Source organism: Lepidochelys olivacea, assembly GCF_965140295.1.
Source record: "Lepidochelys olivacea isolate rLepOli2 genome assembly, chromosome: 8".
In the NCBI taxonomy this organism is placed as follows: Eukaryota; Metazoa; Chordata; order Testudines; family Cheloniidae; genus Lepidochelys; species Lepidochelys olivacea.
The window spans coordinates 51,891,952-51,915,326 of record NC_140418.1 but is presented as its reverse complement, the minus strand read 5'-3'; the positions used below and the strand labels follow the sequence as shown (position 1 = coordinate 51,915,326).

The 23,375-nt window shown below is 40.4% G+C and overlaps 1 protein-coding gene across 3 annotated transcripts in view; it reads right to left on the bottom strand.

The window, feature by feature from the left end:
* The window catches only part of RALGPS2 (Ral GEF with PH domain and SH3 binding motif 2), a 284,167-nt gene that overhangs the window by 120,789 nt on the left and 140,003 nt on the right, over positions 1–23,375 (bottom strand). For all 3 annotated transcript variants that reach the window (XM_084635739.1, XM_084635740.1, XM_084635741.1), the window contains exons 7-8: positions 22,538–22,630; positions 7,802–7,928 (exon numbers count right to left, since the gene is read on the bottom strand). In XM_084635739.1, coding sequence (XP_084491865.1) covers positions 7,802–7,928; positions 22,538–22,630 — 220 coding nt within the window. The remainder of the gene's footprint in view (positions 1–7,801; positions 7,929–22,537; positions 22,631–23,375) is intronic.

The following is a 23,375-nucleotide window of genomic DNA, read 5'->3' as shown; positions in this document are numbered from 1 at the left end:
ATTGAAAGGGGCAGTTTCTCAAACTGAATGGCATAGCACTTTTCTATATATTTCTAGGATCCGTAATAAGCCTCCATTTGTGGATACCATGGACTAGTCTGTCTCCAAACAAAGGAAGGGAAGGGTCCTTGCTGACTAGTTCTCGACTCTCAATCCTCACATCAAATCCGATACCTACTGTTCAATGAAAACGAGAGGGAGGAAGCAGCTGGTTTAGATTTAGGCCTCGATTTAAAAAGACTACTTCTTGTATTCGCTCTACAAATACCTACCTTGCTGGTGTTGTTGCTAATGTCTTTGACTTAATGAGAAGTAAGTTGAGGAAGATTGTGGCTAATATTGTTTCTGATAACGAAAACGAGGAGGAGATGTCCTCCTAGTAGAAGAAATCAAGCCCGAAGAGTGAGCTGTTGATCTTGTCTCCTTCAGGTTTTCTAGCAACTCATCCATCTTTTCAGTGAAAAGACCTCCCATTCAAAAGGGAAATCTTCAACCTTAATTCTAGTATCCAGAGCCAGAGAAGAGAAGTGCAGCCAAGCATGTGTCTCCTCAGAGTAACTAAAGAAGCAAATCCTCTGGTGGAAGAGTCCAAGACAAAACAAATCTCCGAGGGCATCCTTTGCCACATTTTAACCCTCCATTAGCATAGCATTTCACAATCTCCTTTTGTCATGTGTTAAATCCTGCACAAACAATGCCATCTTTTCCTACAAGTGGAACTGATAGCAGGCCATAACTGCTTGATAATTTGCTACCCTAATAACAAGAGAGGAAGAGGAAAACACCTATCTCTTTCCTTTCTCTATCAGCAGAAGTGGAACCATATCTCAACCTGCGACTGGCAGCAAGCACCACGAGCAAAATATGAACAAGGTGTATGTTAAAATATAAAAACCCCTTCAAAGGTATCTGATATTTATCAGCCTTATTGAAAATAGGCTGGCAAGAAGCAGGAGTGGACCAAACAGTCTTAGCAGAGTACAGCAGACCATTGAGAATCGGTAATGACATCCTACTCTAGGAGGTAGCCCCAAGAATGTCAAACACTGGATGGGTTTCCTCCAGTTACTGAAGGTATGTTCAACATGGATGCCATGCAATCCATCAGGTCATGGAATTGCAGAGCATCCCCAGAGAGGAAGAGGCAGAAGCCACTCTCACATGCTCATCTGATGACAAATCAGGATCATAATCTGTGTCAGTATGCTCTTGTTCAAAAAGAGGAGCCATTGCCTCATCTTCTTCATCACTGTCTGGGATGCAAATGGCACCAGTGGAACCAATACGAGGATTTCTCCACTGCTGAATCCTTTAAAGATGAAACATCACCTTTCCAGTTCATAAGGAGGACAACTGAAAAATTCCTGTGGTGGCACCCAATAAGATCATGGAGCCCAGGACTACTAGTCACCCCAAAAACTGGGAATTGGGAACATACCATAGGAGAAAGAGCAAATGAAGCATGAACCAGGAGGAAACAAATCTCTCTATTCTATCCTCCTCTAAACACAGATCCGGCCTCAGATCCATGACAGAGCACACTGGAGAAGGAACAGACCCCAGGTGTGGAGAGAAATGAACAAGAGAAAAAAATTATTTCTGGAGACCTTGTAGGTGTCTTAAGAGGAGGAGGTGGTAAAAAAGGATCAAAAGAAAGACTCATAATCCCCTGTTTTCCTCTTAGATGAAGATGCTGTCAACCTCTGAACAGAAGAATCCCTGTCTCTTCCCCAAGACCTTCTAACTTTCAATTCAAGGAATGCTTGGAAGCCAGTAAAAATCTTTTGTGGATCTGAAGATGGACCCGGGACCTGAGGTTGAAGCCACAGATCTTGATAGTGCATGACGACCTAATGAAATATTCAAATTTAGTCTTTAGTCCTCAAATCAGAACCTGGAAAAGTAGAGACCCTATCAGAACTGGACAGATCCAATAAATCTCACTTGCGGTATCTGGCACTGCTAACAATGTCCGATTCCTTCCTTGCTTCTACTCTGAAATTGACACAGCTGGAGTCAACAATATGACTCTTGGTTCTGCAGCAGGCAGCCTGACTTTCCCCATCATTGGTGCCTTCAAAGTCCTGACCACTCGAGCAACAGGATCCCAAGCCAGACCGAATGAAGGTTCCAATTTCCTGGAATCTTTTAAGCTGCTTTGACTTGCTGGAGAAAGTCACAGGAGCAGAGAGACTGGCCTCCTTAGAACTTGGATCCAACAAATGCCAAAAACTAGAAGGTTTAGCTTCAAGAGCCTCCTTAAGGTTAAGCACCTGCAATCTTTGCCTCTCCTTGTGAACTCTGGGCACGAAAGTCCACCAGATGGAACACCGAGAAGGAGAGTGGCTCTCTGCCAAGTACTTCAGGCATCTAAGACAGTTATCCAACACTGGGACACGAAGCACATCAGTTGAATACCGGCTTCTTCTTTTTCTTCAGTTCCACCATAACCCAGAACTGACTACTAACTTAACTAAGTATACTTATCACTGAACTATAACTATACTAAACAATTACAAAGACACCAAGAAATGGAGAAAACTCCCAGACTGAGCGGATCAGAGCAGTTCACTTCCACCTGGCACAACAATTGGAAGGAACTGAGTTAGTAGAAGCCACTGTACATTCTTTCCCTCAGCATATTCAGAGATGCTGAGGGTAGAAACATGAGGGGCATCCAAGCACAGATACTGCTTAGAGAGGATTCTACCATTAGGGACCAAAAGGCGGTGCAGTATCCATAAAAGGGACTATGCAGAGCCACTCAAAGAACTGTGCTTTAAATATATTAGTCGGGTTCTTTGCATATTAACCTGATTCTGAATAAGTAATGTACAATATACTATGTTAATGTTTTATTGCAACTTTGCCTTAATAAAAAGTTTAAAAAATCCCCCCAAAACAGTAACTGCTGTATAATGTTATACACACTCAAACCCCCCAGCTCCTAGGTGTTTCAAATTGTGCATTCAAAATTAGTGGATACTTTTGACCTTAATCTCTTAATCTCTATCCCTCCATTCCCCATCTATATAATGGGGATAATATCAACTCATCTTATAGGGGTGTTATGAAAATACAATTCACTGTTTTTGACGCATTCAGATACTATAGTAATGAGCGCCATAAGAAAACCCATGAGGAAATTAACAATTCTGTTTCCAGAGTAGAGTTTGAATAGCATGCAGTAAATAAAGCACAGGGCCTCACAATGTACAAGGAGAAACATTATTGAACAGTAGCTCATTAAGTGAGCATCGTTCATCCAGTGCACTGAATGAAACAGTATCCTTTAGAAAAAAACCCTGATCATGTAATTAAAGACTGCCATGCATACACACAAGGGAGCTAGTTAAGGTTGCACAGGCAACCTTAATTCTGACATTTCTTAACTTCTGAGTGCTTGACATTGCAACCTTAATACTGTTCTTTTAATGTACTTTTTTGTATGCAATACATACACCCACACACACATTAAATACACATATATACACACACACAAATTATTTCCCCAAGGGAAGACTTACAAGACTGCAAAAATCACATCTCAAGGGAAACCATAAGCAGTGCACTTGAAGATTTGCTCAATTTACTGACTTCAATTTTTGCCTGACTAAAGGTATTTTTCTGCATAATTGTCTTTCCCAGAGTAACATCCTCAGTAGTATAAATTGTATTGCCTCCCCATTAGGGAAATGAAATAGGCATGCCTACAAGAATTATACATGGAGAATATTTATCACGTTCCATACCCCTATGCAGCACACTATTCTATTTTTCTCTCTCTCCTACAGAATGAGTGTTGTCAAAGTGCCAAATCCCCAACACAACACTTAAGATTGTTCTGTAATTTATGACAAGAACAAATAAAATTTTTTAATGATTTTCAGATTTAGAGCAGTAATTCACAATTTTTTCCTTATGATTTGCCAGACTAGTACTCACCAGACAAATGTTTATACCTTTACTCTGAAAACCTCTTCTTCCCCCCTCCCCCAGCTCCAACAGCTTAGCACAACTGATCTCACCTTCAGTGAAACACAAATATAAAAGACTTTCAAGGAGTAGTAAATTTTAGGTCAAGAAAACATCTTTTATTTCTAGCAGTATGACCCACTTGTTTTACTGTGAAGTCGGCAGCACAACTATAAGAAGGGCTTTGTCAGAATTTCCATTATAAACCTTTTTCAGAAAGGTTATATTTTGCTTAGAATAAAATAAACATGACTTATCCATTCTCAGTTTGCGTTGACAATTTAAATTGGCCATATAAGATATGTCTTCACTACAGAATTAACTTGGGTGATTGGCATCTAGGTTTGAGCACCCAGGTTAGCCTAGCCTGGGTATGAATGGCCACACTGAAAAGCCACATTTGAGTTACTGAGTGCACATTGGTGCTCCACTCACTTGTATGTCACTAGGAATTCTGGGGGCAAATCTGATGGTTCTTAGTACCTCACTAAGTGGAGATGGTCGGATTCCTTCCCAGTGAACTGTGGATGAATGTGCCTGACCTTCTTGGCTCAGGGGGAATTATGAGAAGGAACTGGAGGACTAACACCACGAGCGATTTAGCCTTCATGCTCACTTGTGCTTTAGCCTATAACCACAGATGTACCAGCAAGCCCCAAGAGAAAGCAACAAATTCAGGATAGAGGTTTGTGTGTCTGTATGAGACAGTTTAGGGACAACATGCAAATAAGAGCCCAAGTTAACTCTGCAGTGAAGATACACCCATACTAATTTTGGAGACAAAACTGAACTCCTTTTAAACTTCTGAGACAACACCACAGTCATCCTCTTTTTGTGTCCTTACCAATCCCACTATCAGCAGGGTCCTTCATGACCAGTGCCAATGCAACTCTTTGTCTGTTAGCAGTAGGGATCTCAGACAGCATGTGGCAATCAACCTGCCTTGTAAGTCCAGAAAAGTTACCTTTATAAAGCAATGCCATTCTCCCAGTTCCTGGAGTGTGATATCCAAAGTTGCTTTCCAAACTAAGTTTGTCATTCCATGGCAGAGCCATTAAACCAGTTAATCTTTTAACAGCATTTTATATGTAATTTAACACAGAAGCAATACTCTTTCTGTATACGTTTTACATACCAAACAGAAAACAAACAAAAAACCTTTAATAGATTATAGCCAACAAGTGGAAAATCAGAAAAATTAGCAAATTGCTCTTGTATTGAATATTCTTCTACTCATTTCAGTAAAAATCCCTAGTTAACAAACTTTAGAGAGAATATTCTTATAAATTCTGAACAGGTCTTACAACAAGTTACATTTTTCATTGCAAGAAGAGATTAACTGAATTGAACAGTTAAGCTTCCAAGACAGTTCCAGATTTACTAAGATTACTGTTCCAAACCATTTTCATTTGCTTTTCCAGCCATTTATCCGTAAGAAGTTAAGTTACATTAGAGAAAGCACCCCAGAAAAGTATATCTAATTCACTATTCCTCTGGAGAATTAAAATGGAAGCATACGACATTCTTGTCACTAATAACAACTAGTACTGTATAAAGCCAGATGATAGACTAGTTTTTAAACTACAGCTGGTCCCAGCAAGAAGCATTACAGACATCAACTAAACCCATTTTTAATTTCTAAGCAGAAAGAAAATACACATTAGACTTTAATAAATTGACGTGTTATGTCCAAAGACTTACTCTACAGCAGAATTTGGACAAAATGTTGTTTATGTGTCTAAAGGAAGATGTTTGCACTGGCACAAACTTCAAATAAAAGGAAGAACAATCATACAGTTTTCCAGTATTTTTCTGTTTTCCCTTGCCAATTTTGCATATATTTGTATTTTGTACACTTAAGGAAGCAATAGAAAAAATCCAAATCAGCTAGATAGAGAAAAATAGATATTTTACTTCTAAAACATTAGCTAACAAAAAGACTTTAAGCAAGAAGCAGAGAAGCCCAGGATACCTGGGATACTGAAAGCAGCCTGGCCTATCTCGTAAATTGTTTTTGCTTGGTCTGACATCATCTCATAAACCCATAACAGATAAAAGCTAATGCTAAAAAACCTTTGAATAGCTGGAAGTTGGAGCTTTCCAACACTCTAAAGAAAACATTTTCTCATCTTGGAGGTTTGGAAGAAGTCAAATCTTAAAATTCCATTCTAATTATGTTTTATGATTAGGTTCAGTTCTGATCTGATTGCAAGGATTACAAATCTAATTAATCAATCTCGTATGCCATATATCTGAATACCTGAAAATCTGTTTTTAAAGTACATGAAACATTAATCTCTCTATACTGGAGTTCATGAGCAGAGTCACTGCTAAAATCAAGCTGGAATTGCCAAAGAGGTAGAAAGTAGGTTCAATAAACTGATTCTAAAGAGTGGGTATCATTGAACTAAGTATTTCCCCTTCCCCACTGTTCTTTTTGATTGAGTGAAAGTCATATGAAAGGAACATCAGCTGCTTCAGTATTTCACAAGAGTAAGCAGAGCTGAGGGGGACAACTTATAAGGCCAACAAACCTGAGACACAGCTGACATTTAGAAGATTAAATTATAGAACCAAATTGCTAATTCAGAATCACACTTAAAAAAAATTCCTCAGAAAACCTCTTCAGTGCAAAGGTCTGGTTAACTCTGCCTGCTGCTGTTGAAGCAGAACACAGTGGGAGTTGCAGGGGGCTGAGTATTCCCTTGTTATCTGTCTGACAGGACTGATTCTTTACCCCCCATAAAATACAGAGGCAGAAGTATCTATCATGCCAGAAATGTGGATGTTAGCACAATAAAGGATTTCTAATCCCCACGTCCAAGAGGACTTAAAATAGTCCAAATAAGTGAGGAAGAGAAAATAGCATATTTAGGGTTGGGGGGGAGGGGGGAGATCATCAATTCTAGTCAACTGTAGTGGGCCACTGGAGCTCATCTTGATGTAGATAAAGGAATAACTGATGTCTTCCACACAATGCATATTACGTGGGATGGACTAATGTGATCTGCCTGATGTTTCTGGGAGAGGGAAACAGTCAGACAAGCATTTCTTTAACATTTGTATAATTACTGAAGTTTTATACAATTAACATTCAACAACAAAAATATCAAAAATACACGGGTAGGCACTAATCCTGATTTAAAGCTGCTCTTTAGAATCAAGTAATTCCAAAAAGCTGGTGAAAATATTTGATCATCATAGCAATAAAAACTATATACAGTAAGCAAATATATAAATAAATCAGTAAAGATTTCTTGGAAACATAGGAAGGCAAATTATTCATGATAAATCTCTATAAATCACCCATTTTATTTTTTTTATATTTTGTAGCACCAATTTAATATCCTAGTCACTTCAGTGTAATCAAAGTGACAATATATGCAATAGAAATCAGATTCTACAACATTTAAAACAGATTCCAGAAGTTATGCTGACTCTGAAATTAGTGACGGATATCTTTTCATTATTAAATCTATAGTCAAATGTTTAGTTCTTGGAAAGAACTGCCAGGCTTAACAGTCTCAAACTGCTTCTTCACGAGTCAACCATTAAATCTACACAACATCTCCAAGAAAACTGATACTCTATGCAAAAATCTTAGGAGCACTTGAAAGGTTTAATGGGAATTTTTCTTCTTAAGTAGAAAAGTTATTTCTTGCTATATACAAAACATTTACAGCCAACCAAGTGGTTCTACATTCTTTGTAAAAGCACTAAAAAACTCTCAAATACAGCTTAAAAGATGGCTTTTAGTTTTTCTGCAAGTCACTGTGCAAGTACTATTACCTTAATACTGCACACCAAAGTTATTAAGCTTACCTACCTAAGTAAGGAATACAAGGAGTCATCTTCAAGCTGTTAATATAGTCTCTAAGTCGTTTGTAATTATCTTCTTTACTCATAACATACTCCAATTTTTCAAAAGTAGTTTTGTCTTTTCGGCTCAATAACTAGAAAAGAAAGACAAAGATAGAAGGGTTGCAGTTCATTTAGGGTTGAGATGAATTTTGCACTTAAAGCAGGATTCAGCCAGTTTGTTATATATGAAGAATACTGAGTATCATCCCAAAAATTACAGCTCTTACTCTTCAAGTATAGAATACATTTTCTGAGAATTTACAAGAAAATGGGTTAATTTATGAGTTAAAATTAATTTTTAAATGGATTCTTTAAGAAATTTAGCACCTATCAAACCATTTTTTTTGGTCTTGAATTACCTTAATAATGAAATAATGCAGACTATTAAAACTTCTGTAACAGTTAAAATTCAATGAAATCTCATGCACTAGTTACATTTTTTTAAAGGATTAATTTTTTTTTTACTGTTATTCTCCATTATTGAAAGTTTATTCTTCAGCAGGTACGCACCAATAATGTTCTAATACAAAGAATTCCATGAAGATCTATCGTCTTTCAAAAGGGTCACTATCTTCCATTGCTCTCAATAGGAGTGAAGCTAAAAGTCTCATTAGCATAAAATGTCCATTCCTCCCATCGCTCCCAATGGGAGTGAAGCCAAGTTGATTGCAGGAAATATGGTTGCCCTAACACCATAGGTCCGTAACAAAGCCCTATTTCACAACCATGCCGTTTTGGTTGAGCTATTGATATTCTTATGGTTTCTTTATCTTGAAACTTCATGACCTGTAAACTCTGAACTTTTCCAATAAGTTTATTTTCAAGTGAAAGAAATAAGAGCATTAAAATCTAATGAAAATTTTAAAATTAAACTATAATTCTTTAAAATCAATCAATGTATAGCCTGATGCAGACATACTGGCATTCACATACAAAAATTCTGTTTAGTAAGAGAAAGATGCAATAGGGGCTTGATCTGCCTTCTCCACAGAAAAGTACAATGGTTTGAGCACAAACCACCTTGTATATTGTTCTGTCAGCAAAAAGGCAGTTTTATTGGATCTTTTTGCCACAGGATCATCAGTTATAACACCAAACTTAAAAAAACAAAAACAAAACTATTTTTGCTGTAAATCCATACTGTGCTCAACAGAATTAACTATAGCTGAGTAATCTGTGTGAGGAATGATGTTAAATTAGAAAATACTACACTCAAGAGAGAACTTTAACAGAACTACCACTGAGTAGCCACATTAATGGTTTTATTTCATTTTGGGGCCAAAATTTAAGGAAATGTAGAAAAATGTTTAGATTGACCATTTTGGCAGGAGACTAGGTGTTCCTAGTCTCTCAACCAAAGTTTTAGCTATATGTGAAGATGTACAGTAATTAGTAGTTAAAAGAATGTAATGAGGAGATATCTTAGGTGTGTAGGTACATAACCTTGAGATTTTACACTGCCACTACAACCAAAATCTACCTGGGTTTCCATGACAATGATGGACCAAATCTATGAGCTTCTGCAAAAATATAATTGCATTTATTTTACACCTTTGCCTTTCTTACCTATATTTTCTGCCCACTAACCCTCACTAGGATGCAGCAAATATTACATCAGCTTTCAGAGAGATGCCATTTTTAAAGGGAGAGAATTGTCATCCAGAAAATTGTGTTCCTTGAAGTTCTGGCCCTGAGCCCATCTATGAAACAGTTGTGTCTTACATCTACTATGACATGTTGCTAGGTAAGGGCTCTTGCAGATTTCCAGGAAAAGATTCAGAGCTGAGGACAGCCATGAGGATAATGGCTTCTTGGGAACTCATGTAATAGTTTCAACATCTCTGCAGAGAGGAGACACTGTGGCAGAGCATAGAGGGAAAAGCAGTCTCTGAGGTAGCTGGAGTTTAAGTCTAGACAATTTAGATGCCATGATCATAGCCATGTCTTTGAAATACTTCATTTTTCAAACCAGCATCATCTCCATATTTAGTTGGAGGTCCCACCATTTGAGTTAGCAGCACCTCATGCTAACACTGAACACTTCAGTAACACTGAAGACTTCTGTAGATCTTAAATATATTGGGCTACTGTTAGAGCTCAAAGTATTAGCAAGGATGTCTGATTTTTCCACTATTATCAGGCTCCAACATTTGGGACATGAAGTTTACCTTTTAGGTTTGTCTTCTCAAAATGGGTATTTGCTGCATAATTAGTCTAGACGAATTCATGTCTTTTCACCATGTGCAAGGACCTTTGTTTCCAGTTTATATTTTTTCTAAAGTTTCCAGGAAATGTATCAGTATTTATTTCAAAAATTAAAAAAAGGGTGAAAAATCAGTGCAAAAATTTACCTGGAAAACTGTGAGGTTAACATCAGCGTTAATATTGGGGGACAGAACAACAGGGGGGAAAAGCAACAAATAGAAAAAAACTGTTTATGAAACAAACTATTGGTGATTTGTGCAGTTATGCTTGACATACAGGGCTTCATCAGGGTGAATTCCAAAACTCCAGGATAGCAAAGGCTTGCAGCAGTTTTTTCAATACTCTCAGATCGCAAAATCATCATCTTTCCTGTCTCAGAGGTGGGATACTGGGGCTAGGAGCCAAGAGAGAGCAGGTCCTAGTTCCTGAGACACAGTCCCACCCACCAGCAGCACGGGTGCTGCCACTATCCTCCCCGTCACAACATGTCCACCTCCACTTATCTTCCTGGGACTGCACAGGAATCAGTGACCTGTTCCCAGCTGGGGGGCAAGAGGGTTCTCTGTCTTGTTGGTGAAGCAAACAGAGCTCTGTGCCTTGGGGGTCCTTTCCATGGAATGTCACATCCCTGAGCTCAACTTCTCACAGGTGTTATCACGGGGGTGGGGGAAGAGGATGCCCAGAGGGGAGATGGTGTGCCTGATATAGCAACAGCAAGCAGGTGCTGGGGGATGACTGTTCCTAGTTATTGTTCAGAACTGCTAGTATTTTAAGGAGTTTTGTGGGGAAAAGGAGACATAAGTAATGTTGCATGGGGAGATCCCCAGAATCCCCATTCTACTATTTTAAGACCCCATATGTTTGAAGAAATACCAGCACACATGAAGAAAAAAATTACTTACCTTACAGTAACTTGTTCTTTGAGTAATTGTGCACATATACATTCCACTGTAGGTGACACATCAGCAGTTCCCTTACAGGACCAGGAACTTTGGCTCATCCAAACAGAGACTAACACCCGATTTGCCAAAGTTGGCTTCATCATGAGAGGGATGAGTGATGGCATAAAGAGTGGAAAGTACATGCAGATGACCACATGTACAATATGCATGCATATTAGTTATTGGAACATTGCTCAGGAAAGCTGATGAGGTTGAGTAAGTTGCTATTCTTAATGGAAAAGAGACTTTAGCAAGATTATAAAAAAATTTTGTACAGACAGAAACAAAATGTGAGATGCATTGAGATGACACTGATTGACCTTTAATTATTTCAGTATAGTTTACAAAGATTCTGGGGGAAACACCTAACATTACAATGGCCATACTGGGTCAGACCAAAGGTCCATCAAGCCCAGCATCCTGTCCTCTCACAGTGGCCAATGGCAGGTGCCCCAAAGGGAATGAACAGACAGGTTATCATCAAGTGATCCATGTCTTGTCACCCAATCCCAGCTTCTTGCAAACAGGGCTAGGGACACCATTCCTGCCCATCCTGGCTAATAGCCATTGATGAACCTATCTTCCCTGAATCTATCTAGCTCCCTTTTGAACCCTGTTATAGTGTTGGCCTTCACAAAACCCTCTGGCACGGAATTCCAGAGGTTGACAGTGCATTGCATGAAAAAATACTTTCTTGTGTTTGTTTTAAACCTGCTACCTATTAATTTCATTTGGTGGACCCTTGTTCTTATATTATGAGAAGGAGTAAATAACACTTGCTTATTTACTTTCTCTATGCCACTCATGATTTTATAGACCTCCATCATATCCCCCCCTTAGTCGCCTCTTTTCCAAGCTGAAAAGTCCCAGTCTTATTCATCTTTCCTCATACGGAAGCCAATCTATACCCCTAGTCATTTTTGTTGCCCTTTTCTGAACCTTTTCCAATTCCAAAATATCATTTTTCAGATGGGGCAACCACATCTGCATGCAGTATTCAAGGTGTGGGCGTACCATGGATTTATATAGAGGCAATATGATATTTGCTTAAGAGCCTTTGGTGAGGGACCTTGTCAAAGACTTTCTGAAAATCTAAATTCACTATATCCACTGGATCGCCTTTGTCCGCATGCTTGTTGACCCCCTCAAAGAATTCTAGTAGATTGGTGAGACATGATTTCCCTTTACAAAAAACATGTTGACTATTTCCCAACAAATTATGTTCATCTATGTGTCCGATAGTTTCAACCAATTTGCCCAGTACTGAAATGAGGCTTACTGGCCTGTAGTTGCCAAGGTCACCTCTAGAGCCCTTTTTAAAAATTGGAATCACATTGGCTATGCTCCAGTCATTTGGTATATTTGGTACATGTGGTACCTGAAGGATCTAGCATGATCCAAGTAAAATGCAATGGGCTCTATGAACATCCAAAGTATGGAGTGCTTTTTCATCCTCAGATAAATGGGGTTTTGGGTGAAAAAAAAAACACCAAAAATTAAACATTTGGCTTAGATGGAAGGCTGAGGTTGCCCTAGACATAAACTTGGATATAGCTTAATGGATATCTTCTCCTTATGAAAGACTGTGAAAGAAGGATCAGCCAAGCAAGGCTGAAGTTCTGAAACCTCCTTGCAGATTTTCTACCAAAAACAGAGTCTTCATTGACAATGAAGGTAATGAAGTTGTAGTCATAGGTTCTCAATCAGGGGCCATCAATTTGGAGAGAACTAGATTTAAATACCAGACACATACAGAAGCAGACAAGGGAGGGTAAATGTTGATTAGGCCTTTCAAAAACCAAGAAATGAGGGGTTGAAAGAAGATGGAAAACACATCTACTGATGGATATAATGCAGAAATAATTTTGTGATATTTCACCTAGCCTCTATTTGAAAGGCCTGATGATTTCAGGTGCAGAAGATAGTCCAGCACATGTGTAACCTCTGTGAGATGGGGCAATAAACTGTGGGATTGTACCCAAGTGGAAAATCTCTTTCCATTTAACGGCATACCTGGCTCCAGTGGATTCCTTTCTGCTGCTCACCAAGATGGTTTGAACCTCCTGGAAACAATTTCTTCTGAGTGTTCACACAGTAAAGTGGAAAGATTTGAGGTTTGGATGTAGAGATTTGCCCTGGTGCTCAGTTAGAAAATCTGTGACTAGTACTAGAGTTATCGGTGAGTGGATAGACAGTCGATATAGATCCATGAACCAATACTGGCTTGGCCATGCTGGTTCAATAAGGATTAACAACGCTCTTGCTTGTTTCAGTTTCCTCAGTACTCTTGGAATTAGAGGAACTGGAAGGAATGCAGGTGGGGGTGTCCAGACCAGAGAAGAAAACCATCTATAATGGAACTTGGGCTGAGGCCCGCTCTGGAGCAAAACCTCATGCATTTGCTGTTGAGGTTGATCACTAGCAAGTCTATTTATAGATACCTCCAGCAGTGGAAAATCTGAAGAAGGAAGTCTTTCTTGATTGACCACTCATGTTGGACTATGAAAACCCTGCTGAGGAAATCTGCTAGCATGTTTCTTACTCCCAGAAGGTGAAAGGCTTTCAGGGAAACATTGTGAAGGATTCACAAATTCCATAGGAGGACAGCCTCCTTGCACAGTTGGGAGATTTGTGCTCCTCTCTGCTTGTTAAAAAACAACAACAACAACCACCACGGCAGTGGTGTTGTCTGTGAGAACTTGCACCATTGGTTCTCAACGGTGGGTATAAATATCTCACAGGCCTGATGAATAGCTCAGAGCTCCAACATGTTTATGTGGAAGGAAACCTCCTGAGGTAACCAAGAAGCTTGCACCTGAAATTGACTGAGATGCATCTACCAATGGCTACGGGGGCCCATCTGTTACCAGAGTAACAGTTGGTTCTCAAGACAGAAATGCAACTCTTCTACATACATTTTATGGATCCAGCTGTCAATTCAGGTACGCAAATCCGCATGTCCAGAGGATTTCTGGGTGATATACCAAATCAAGTCAGGTCTGCAGACAGCGAAAGTGAACTCTGCCACACTAAGTTACATATATGTATGAGATCATGTGACCCAGGAGCTGAAGGCAGGCAGGCACTGTTCTTCTTGTCCTGGACTTGAGGCTGTTGGAAAGGGTGGTTACAGATTGATATTGATAACACTCCCTTGGGAAATCAGCTATGGCTGTTCTGGCATCATGGTCTGCTTCTATGACTTATGAGTTGAGTGGGTTTTTAATCGTGACTTCTCCAAATTTAGTTTCAGCCCTAAATGGAGGAACATTTGTCTGATGAGTAGGACATTGCTCTGGACCCAGTCGCTTGACAGTGTACGAACAAGCCAATTTCCTTATCTGGATAATGCATTTGGTGAAGAACTTTGGGGCTGAAGAGAGACTGAAGTCCCTTGATAGTGCACGAACTAGGCAATTATCCAGATAATAAGTTCTTCACCTTTTGTAACTGTTGTTCTTCAAGATGTGTTGTTTATGTCCATTCCAATCAGGTGTGTGCACGCACGTACGTGCACATTGGCCGGAAGATTTTTCCCTTAGCAGCATCCGTCGGGTTGGCCTGGGCGCCCCCTGGAGTCATGCCCACATGGCGCCTAACATATAGCCCTGCTGACCCGCCACCCATTCTGTCATAAACATTCAGCTAAGGGTAGCATAAAATCCCTCCTTTACCTGTAAAGGGTTAAGAAGCTCAGATAACCTGGTTGGCACCTTACCAAAACGACCAATAAGGGGAGAAGATACTTTCAAATGTGTGTTGAAGGCTTTTGTTTTGTCTCTTTGTGTGTGTTCTCTCTGAGACAAAGAGAGAGACCAAGCAAGTAATCTAGCTCCTATTGAATGATACATCTAACTTACAGAAATAATAAGTAATAGCAAGGAAATGTGTTAGAGTATCTTTTGTTTTAGCTTGTGAATTTTCCCTGTGCTAAGAGGGAGATTTATCCCTGTTTTTTGTAACTTTAAAGCTTTGCCTAGAGGGGAATCCTCTGTATTTTGAACCTTATTACCCTGTAAAATTACCTTCCATACTGATTTTACAGAGGTGTTTCTTTTACTTTTTTTTTCTTTATAATGAAGTTCTGTTTTTTTAAAGAATCTGATCGGTTTTTAGTGTCCTAAAAACCAAGAGTCTGGTCTGTGTTCACCTGGTTTACCTATTTGGTTGGTAGATTATTCTCAAGCCTCCCCAGGAAAGGGGGTAAAAGGATTTGGGGGGATATTTTAGGGAAACGGGAACTCCAAGTGGCCGTTTTTCCTGAATCTTTGTCTAACTCACTTGGTGGTGGCAGCAGTCCAAGGACAAGGAAGGATTTGTACCTTGGGTAAGTTTTTAGAAATAAGCTGGTAGAAATAAGCTTAGGGGGGTCTTTCATGCAGGTCCCCACATCTATACCCTAGAGTTCAGAGTAAGAAGGGAACTTTGACATCTTCAGTTCCTTCTTGCCAGCTACTTCGACAGAGAGGTAGAAGGGTGGGTATTGGAATGAACATGAGCACCACATCTCAAAGAACAGTTACGAAAGGTGAGTAACCGTTTTTTCTTCTTCGAGTGCTTGTTCATGTTGATTCCAATCAGGTGACTCCCAAGCAAATTTAGGAGGTGGGGTTGGAGCTGTCCACTGATTGGTGTACTGCTCTACCAAAGGCCTCCTCGTCTCTGGCCTGCCTAGTAATCGCACAGTGCGCGGCAAAAGTGTGCACCGATGACCATGTTGCTGCCTTGCAGATTTCCTGGGGGTGGGGTGTGGGGTGGGGGGGGGGACTTGAGCCAGGAAAGCTGTTGAAGAAGCTTGCACCCCTGTACAGTGCGCCGTTATCGGGGGCGCTGGGATCCCTGCTAGACTGTAGTACTCTGTAATGCAGGCCACAATCCATGATGAAATGTGCTGTGTTGAAACAGGCTGACCCTTCATCCTGTCCGCCACTGCGACAAAGAGCTGTACTGACTTCCTGAATAGTTTTGTCCTCTCAATTTAAAAGGCCAGCACTCTGCAGACATCGAGAGTGTGGAGCCTCTGCTCCCTGCAACTTGCATGAAGTTTGGGGTAGAAAACTGGGAGGAAAATGTTCTGGTTGATGTGGAACTGCGACACAACCTTCAGGAGGAAGGCTGGATAGGGCCTGAGCTGAACCTTGTCTTTAAAAAAATACAGAGTAGGGAGGCTCCGACGTTAGAACCCTGAGCTCAGACACCCTCCAGACTGAAGTTATCACAATCAGGAACGCGACCTTGCAGGAAATGTAGAGCAGGGAGCATGATGCTAAAGGCTCAAAGGGATGCCCCATGAGCCTAGAGGACCAAGTTAAGGTCCCAAGCAGAAACCAGTTGGCGGACATGTGGATACAACCTGTCGAGGCTCTTCAGGAACAGGCTGACCATGGGGTTAGCGAAAATCGAGCAGCCTTGTACCCCCGGATGGAAAGCCGAGATGGCAACCAGGTGCACTCTTATAGAAGACAAGGAGAGACCTTCCTGCTTCAAGTGGAAAAGATAATCCAAAATCTGGGGCACTGAGGCTAGCGCCGCAGGCAAGTCACGCTGAGCTGACCAGATTGAAAATCTCTTCCACTTGGCCAGATATGTGGCTCTAGTGGAGGGTTTCCAACTGCCGAGAAGAACCTGTCTGACTTGTTCTGAACAGGAGAGCGTGAACCGATTCAGCCATGGAGCCTCCATGCTGTGAGATGGAGCGACTGCAGGTTCAGGTGCTGGAGACGCCCATGATCCTGAGTAAGAAGGTCCGGGAAGAGCGGCAAGGTAATTGGGGCTCCCACTGAAATGTTTAGAAGACTGTCGGGGCCAGGCGGGTACTATGAGAATGACCCGAGCTTGTTGTAAGATTTGCTGTGAGTTCCACCTGAAAACACTTAAAGAAAGGGAACAGGGGTTTGTTTTTTTTTAAATCATTCCTCTCCAGTCCCTTTTCTTCATAGAATGCAGAGAGTGGGTGATAGATAAGTCTATGGTCAGACATGTGTGGTCGGTATGTTCCCTTTTTGAAGGGGTTTATACTGAAGCCAACCACCTGCAACAATCTGGCCTATTGTCCTTGTAGTTGAAGCAGACAAAGTTTCTCTGCCACTAAGGTGAAAATGACCAATAGAACCTTGTAAAGGGCCATTCCAGTATCATGCATGTTGGTGGCAAAGACAGTTATGTGAACAAAGACAACAGTGGACATGAGTACCTGTAGTGCAGTAGGGAAGGATTTAGAGCCTCACTTCAGAGTGTTTTCAGTCCTGCAACCCATGAATTCTTTCAGAATGCTTGTTCAGTCCACTTTAATTAGGATTTCCCTATGCTGAGAATGGTCTTGTTGAGATGTAAAAAGGAAGAGTTGATTTTAAAAGGCAACAAGTGTTTGGTGACAATGGGTTTGCTTACTGAGCCCATTAATTTTTAAAGGGGACTCTGTTTATGACTCTGTTTTCTCCTCTGGATAGTGAAGAATGAGTCCACTATTCTGTCCAGGAATCTGGAATAGGTAAGGCAGAGGAATTGCATCTGTGTCTCATTTTCAGTTCTGTTTGTATAAACTGAGAAGCTCAATCTGCCAATTTTAAATGTGAGTGCACAAGATCTACTTCATCCCCAATAGCTTCATTCAGGAAGAGATGACTAGTCATAAGATTCAAAATGTTTCAAGAGGGAGTGGGAAATGTCAGCTTCTTCAGTTGAAGATTTTGGGGATTGATTGCATTGCATGACCTACTCCCCAGGTGACAATGCTGAGTTGGCTCTTCCTATTTTTAAGACAACTTTCCTTCCCCCTTATATATTGAGAACCAGAGGGAAATGTTACTTCCAAAAGAATTTACACAAACTGGATTTCAAGAGAGAAAGATATTTGACGAGGTCTGCAGCATGCACCTCCAGGGGTTACCATGCAACCTGAATTTGAAAAGGCTTATTTAGGGTGATGGAGTGCATGGCTGAGCTCACCTCAGGAAAGTCTGAGGTGTTAAAAACACTTTTCCAGAAATAGAAGAAGAATCAGTTCTCCATGAAAATCAAAGATTTTTCAAAAATTGGATTACCTGAGATTTCAATAGTCAGAGGAAGGGCTGAGCTGGCTTTAATTTGAGCATCCCCTGATGGAGGGCTGAGACACACCCTTGTGATGTGGATGGTGATCCTGGCAGAGAGTGCAAAATGGAACGGGCAATGGCCTTATGGTTAACCAAGTGGGGGAATTGAAGGGAGGGAATTACAAATAAATGGGAGGTTTGGGGGTTCTCTCCCAGAGCACCTTGAAACGCCAATTGAAATTTTCTGAATTTTTGACTATTTTAAGACATTCTGAAACAAAAAATATTATACAAAAAATAAGGATCTGCATGGTGTTTACTTGGAATTCTGAACAAGCCTAACTTGCCCAAGGCGAATTATATTCAGCTGATTACTGAAGCTTATACAATCTACAGGGTCATGAACAGTGTGTGTTAACTGAAAAATACAACATTTCACAATGCCTCCTGGCTTGCAGGAATACAGCAATTCTGGTAGCATATGAGAAAGTTCTGTCCACCAATATGCCCTCGCCAAAAACTGTAAGCCACCATTTTACAAGTCAACTCATGTGTATGCCTTAGACACAGAAGTATTTCAACAGCTGATTAAACCTTACCATGTTTGAATACATTGCAAAGGATAAAGCCCATCTGTATGGCTATTCAGGCATACAATTTATGGCAAAATCAGACAATATTTTTCTTGGCTCTGTGGTAGCAATTACAATAGCAAAAAAGCTATTCCCAAAATTGTGCTGACCAATGAAACTTGTACAGAAAGATCTTACTTTCTATCATAGCCAAATATAGTGTAGCAGAGGGAAAAAAATGGTCAAACAAAAAGAACTTCATTCTCAAAATATGATATTAAAAAACGAGACATGCAAATATACTGTTCAGTACATTTAATACGATGAAATATATTTGGAAAAACACTGAAAAAAGGTCAAGTTTAGTTATCAGTGACAGAAACAAGTACATTATTTATGGAATCTGAGCAAGTAATTTTTGGACATTTATTCTCTATAGCTAAAAAAAAGTCCAATATGATTCCTTGTGTGATTAAAATACAATTCTCTTTGGCCTTCATAATATTCCAACAACTAATACAAAATAGCATTTGGCCAAATTAGGAACCACTGTATTTAAAAAGAAAAGGAGTACTTGTGGCACCTTAGAGACTAACCAATTTATTTGAGCATAAGCTTTTGTGAGCTACAGCTCACTTCATCGGATGCATACTGTGGAAAGTGTAGAATATCTTTTATACACACAAAGCATGAAAAAATACCTCCCCCACCCCACTCTCCTGCTGGCAATAGCTTATCTAAAGTGACCACTCTCCTTACAATGTGTATGATAATCAAGGTGGGCCATTTCCAGCACAAATCCAGGGTTTAACAAGAACGTCTGGGGGTGGGGGGGGATAGGAAAAAACAAGGGGAAATAGGTTACCTTGCATAATGACTTAGCCACTCCCAGTCTCTATTCAAGCCTAAGTTAATTGTATCCAATTTGCAAATGAATTCCAATTCAACAGTTCTCGCTGGAGTCTGGATTTGAAGTTTTTTTGTTGTAATATCGCAACTTTCATGTCTGTAATCACGTGACCAGAGAGATTGAAGTGTTCTCTGACTGGTTTATGAATGTTATAATTCTTGACATCTGATTTGTGTCCATTTATTCTTTTACGTAGAGACTGTCCAGTTTGACCAATGTACGTGGCAGAGGGGCATTGCTGGCACATGATGGCATATATCACATTGGTGGATGTGTAGGTGAACGAGCCTCTGATAGTGTGGCTGATGTGATTAGGCCCTGTGATGGTGTCCCCTGAATAGATATGTGGGCACAGCTGGCAACGGGCTTTGTTGCAAGGATAGGTTCCTGGGTTAGTGGTTCTGTTGTGTGGTATGTGGTTGCTGGGGGGGTATTCGCTTCAGGTTGGGGGGCTGTCTGTAGGCACGGACTGGCCTGTCTCCCAAGATTTGTGAGTGTGTTGGGTCATCCTTCGGGATAGGTTGTAGATCCTTAATAATGCGTTGGAGGGGTTTTAGTTGGGGGCTGAAGGTGACGGCTAGTGGCATTCTGTTATTTTCTTTGTTAGGCCTGTCCTGTAGTAGGAGAGTTCTGGGAACTCTTCTGGCTCTATCAATCTGTTTCTTCGCTTCCGCAGGTGGGTACTGTAGTTGTAAGAATGCTTGATAGAGCTCTTGTAGGTGTTTGTCTCTGTCTGAGGGGTTGGAGCAAATGCGGTTGTATCGCAGAGCTTGGCTGTAGACGATGGATCGTGTGGTGTGGTCAGAGTGAAAGCTGGAGGCATGTAGGTAGGAACAGCAGTCAGCAGGTTTCCGGTATAGGGTGGTGTTTATGTGACCATCGTTTATTAGCACTATAGTGTCCAGGAAGTGGATCTCTTGTGTGGACTGGACCAGGCTGAGGTTGATGGTGGGATGGAAACTGTTGAAATCAAGGTGGAATTCCTCAAGGGCTTCTTTTCCATGGGTCCAGATGATGAAGATGTCATCAATATAGCACAAGTAGAGTAGGGGCATTAGGGGACGAGAACTGAGGAAGCGTTGTTCTAAGTCAGCCATAAAAATGTTGGCATACTGTGGGGCCATGCGGGTACCCATAGCAGTGCCGCTGATCTGAAGGTATACATTGTCCCCAAATGTAAAATAGTTATGGGTAAGGACAAAGTCACAAAGTTCAGCCACCAGGTTAGCCGTGACATTATCGGGGATAGTGTTCTTGACGGCTTGTAGTCCACCTTTGTGTGAAATTTGGTGTAGAGGGCTTCTACATCCATAGTGGCCAGGATGGTGTTTTCAGGAAGATCACCGATGGATTGTAGTTTCCTCAGGAAGTCAGTGGTGTCTCGAAGGTAGCTGGGAGTGCTGGTAGTGTAGGGCCTGAGGAGGGAGTCTACATAGCCAGACAATCCTGCTGTCAGGGTGCCAATGCCTGAGATGATGGGGCGCCCAGGATTTCCAGGTTTATGGATCTTGGGTAGTAGATAGAATATCCCAGGTCGGGGTTCCAGGGGTGTGTCTGTGCGGATTTGATCTTGTGCTTTTTCAGGGAGTTTCTTGAGCAAATGCTGTAATCTCTTTTGGTAACTCTCAGTGGAATCAGAGGGTAATGGCTTGTAGAAAGTGGTGTTGGAGAGCTGCCGAGCAGCCTCTTGTTCATATTCCAACCTATTCATGATGAAAACAGCACCTCCTTTGTCAGCCTTTTTGATTATGATGTCAGAATGGTTTCTGAGGCTGTGGATGGCACTGTGTTCCACACAGCTGAGGTTATGGGGAAAGTGATGTTGCTTTTCCACAATTTCAGCCCGTGCACGTCGGCAGAAGCACTCTATGTAGAAGTTCAGTCTGCTGTTTCGACCTTCAGGAGGAGTCCACCTAGAATCCTTCTTTTTGTAGTGTTGGTAGGGAGGTCTCTGTGGAATGACTTAGCCACTCCCAGTCTCTATTCAAGCCTAAGTTAATTTTATCCAATTTGCAAATGAATTGCAATTCCACCAATGTGATATATGCCATCATGTGCCAGCAATGCCCCTCTGCCATGTACATTGGTCAAACTGGACAGTCTCTACGTAAAAGAATAAATGAACACAAATCAGATGTCAAGAATTATAACATTCATGAACCAGTCAGAGAACACTTCAATCTCTCTGGTCATGCGATTACAGACATGGAAGTTGCAATTCTTCAACAAAAAAACTTCAAATCCAGACTCCAGCGAGAACTGTTGAATTGGAATTCATTTGCAAATTGGATACAATTAATTTAGGCTTGAATAGAGACTGGGAGTGGCTGGGAGTCATTATGCAAGGTAACCTATTTCCCCTTGTTTTTTCCTAACACCCCCCTCTCCCCGACGTTCTTGTTAAACCCTGGATTTGTGCTGGAAATGGCCCACCTTGATTATCATACACATTGTAAGGAGAGTGGTCACTTTAGATAAGTTATTACCAGCAGGAGAGTGGGCTTGTGGGGGGGGGGGTGAGAAAACCTGGATTTGTGCTGGAAGTGGCCCACCTTGATTATCATACACATTGTAAGGAGAGTGATCACTTTAGATAAGCTATTGCCAGCAGGAGAGTGGGGTGGAGGGAGGTATTTTTTCATGCTTTGTGTGTATAAAAGATCTTCTACACTTTCCACTGAATGCATCCGATGAAGTGAGCTGTAGCTCACGAAAGCTTATGCTCAAATAAATTGGTTAGTCTAAGGTGCCACAAGTACTCCTTTTCTTTTTGCGAATACAGACTAACACGGCTGTTACTCTGAAACTGTATTTAAAGGAATCTGCAGGAAACAATTTTTCAAAGGAAAATATTTCAATGTCAAAATTGAAAAAGACTCAAGTGGAGAATGGAGACTTACATTACTAGAAACACACTGTATGCGGTACAATTGCATTCAAGAGTATCTTTAATAATAATTGGATCCTTGAAGCAAGCTACAACAGGTTATAATAAATCTATTTTTCAAGAAGAAATAAACAAAATTACAAATTACTTACCGCCCAAGTTTTAGTCAGCCTGAAGATGGGGGCACTTTGCAATCCAGACACCACTGCCATAAGGGCATGCAGGTTATTCAGCTCATAAAGTTTCTGTAGATGAAAACACATACAACTGAAAAAGTACTCCAACTGCAGTAAAGTGATGGATATACAGTTGTTAAAAATACTGATAAAACATTTTAAGATTATACAGAAGGCAAGTTAAGCTCATACATTAAAAACAAACCATATTATATAACACTGTAAAAATGGTATCCTAATTAAATCTTTACAGTGTATAACTGGTGAATCCTTGAGTGATTGTAGCTATTATCTTTAGGGGACTGAGTTTCATGGAAACTTTATTCTTTGTGATTCTGCACAGATAACCATATGTGAACCTCACTCACTACACATTAACAGAATAGTTAAGATTTTTTTTAATCCCCATCCTTTCATTTTTAATTAAAAAAGCAAAAGCCATACCACAGTGATTTGTACAAATATTTATCAAGCATATACAGTAAATCTCACTATGACTAGAGAATAGGTTTTTTTGGTCTTTATAGTCCTTATTAGATTTGGTTTTGTTTTATTTTTAGTTCTCTACTTCTATTACATTCAGGATATATGAATGTCTTACATCACCCTATACATTCTTACACCATCCTATATATTCCAATAAATGATAAACATACTGACAAATTAACTGTCTTCCCTACATTGCAAAATTAGTGAATTCAAACCGTGTAGAGTTGAAACACTATTAGGAATACTTCACATCTTTTGTTCTCCAAGCATTACATGGAGAAGTGCAGAATAAGCTGAAGTTTGATTTTAAAGTGCAATAGCTATT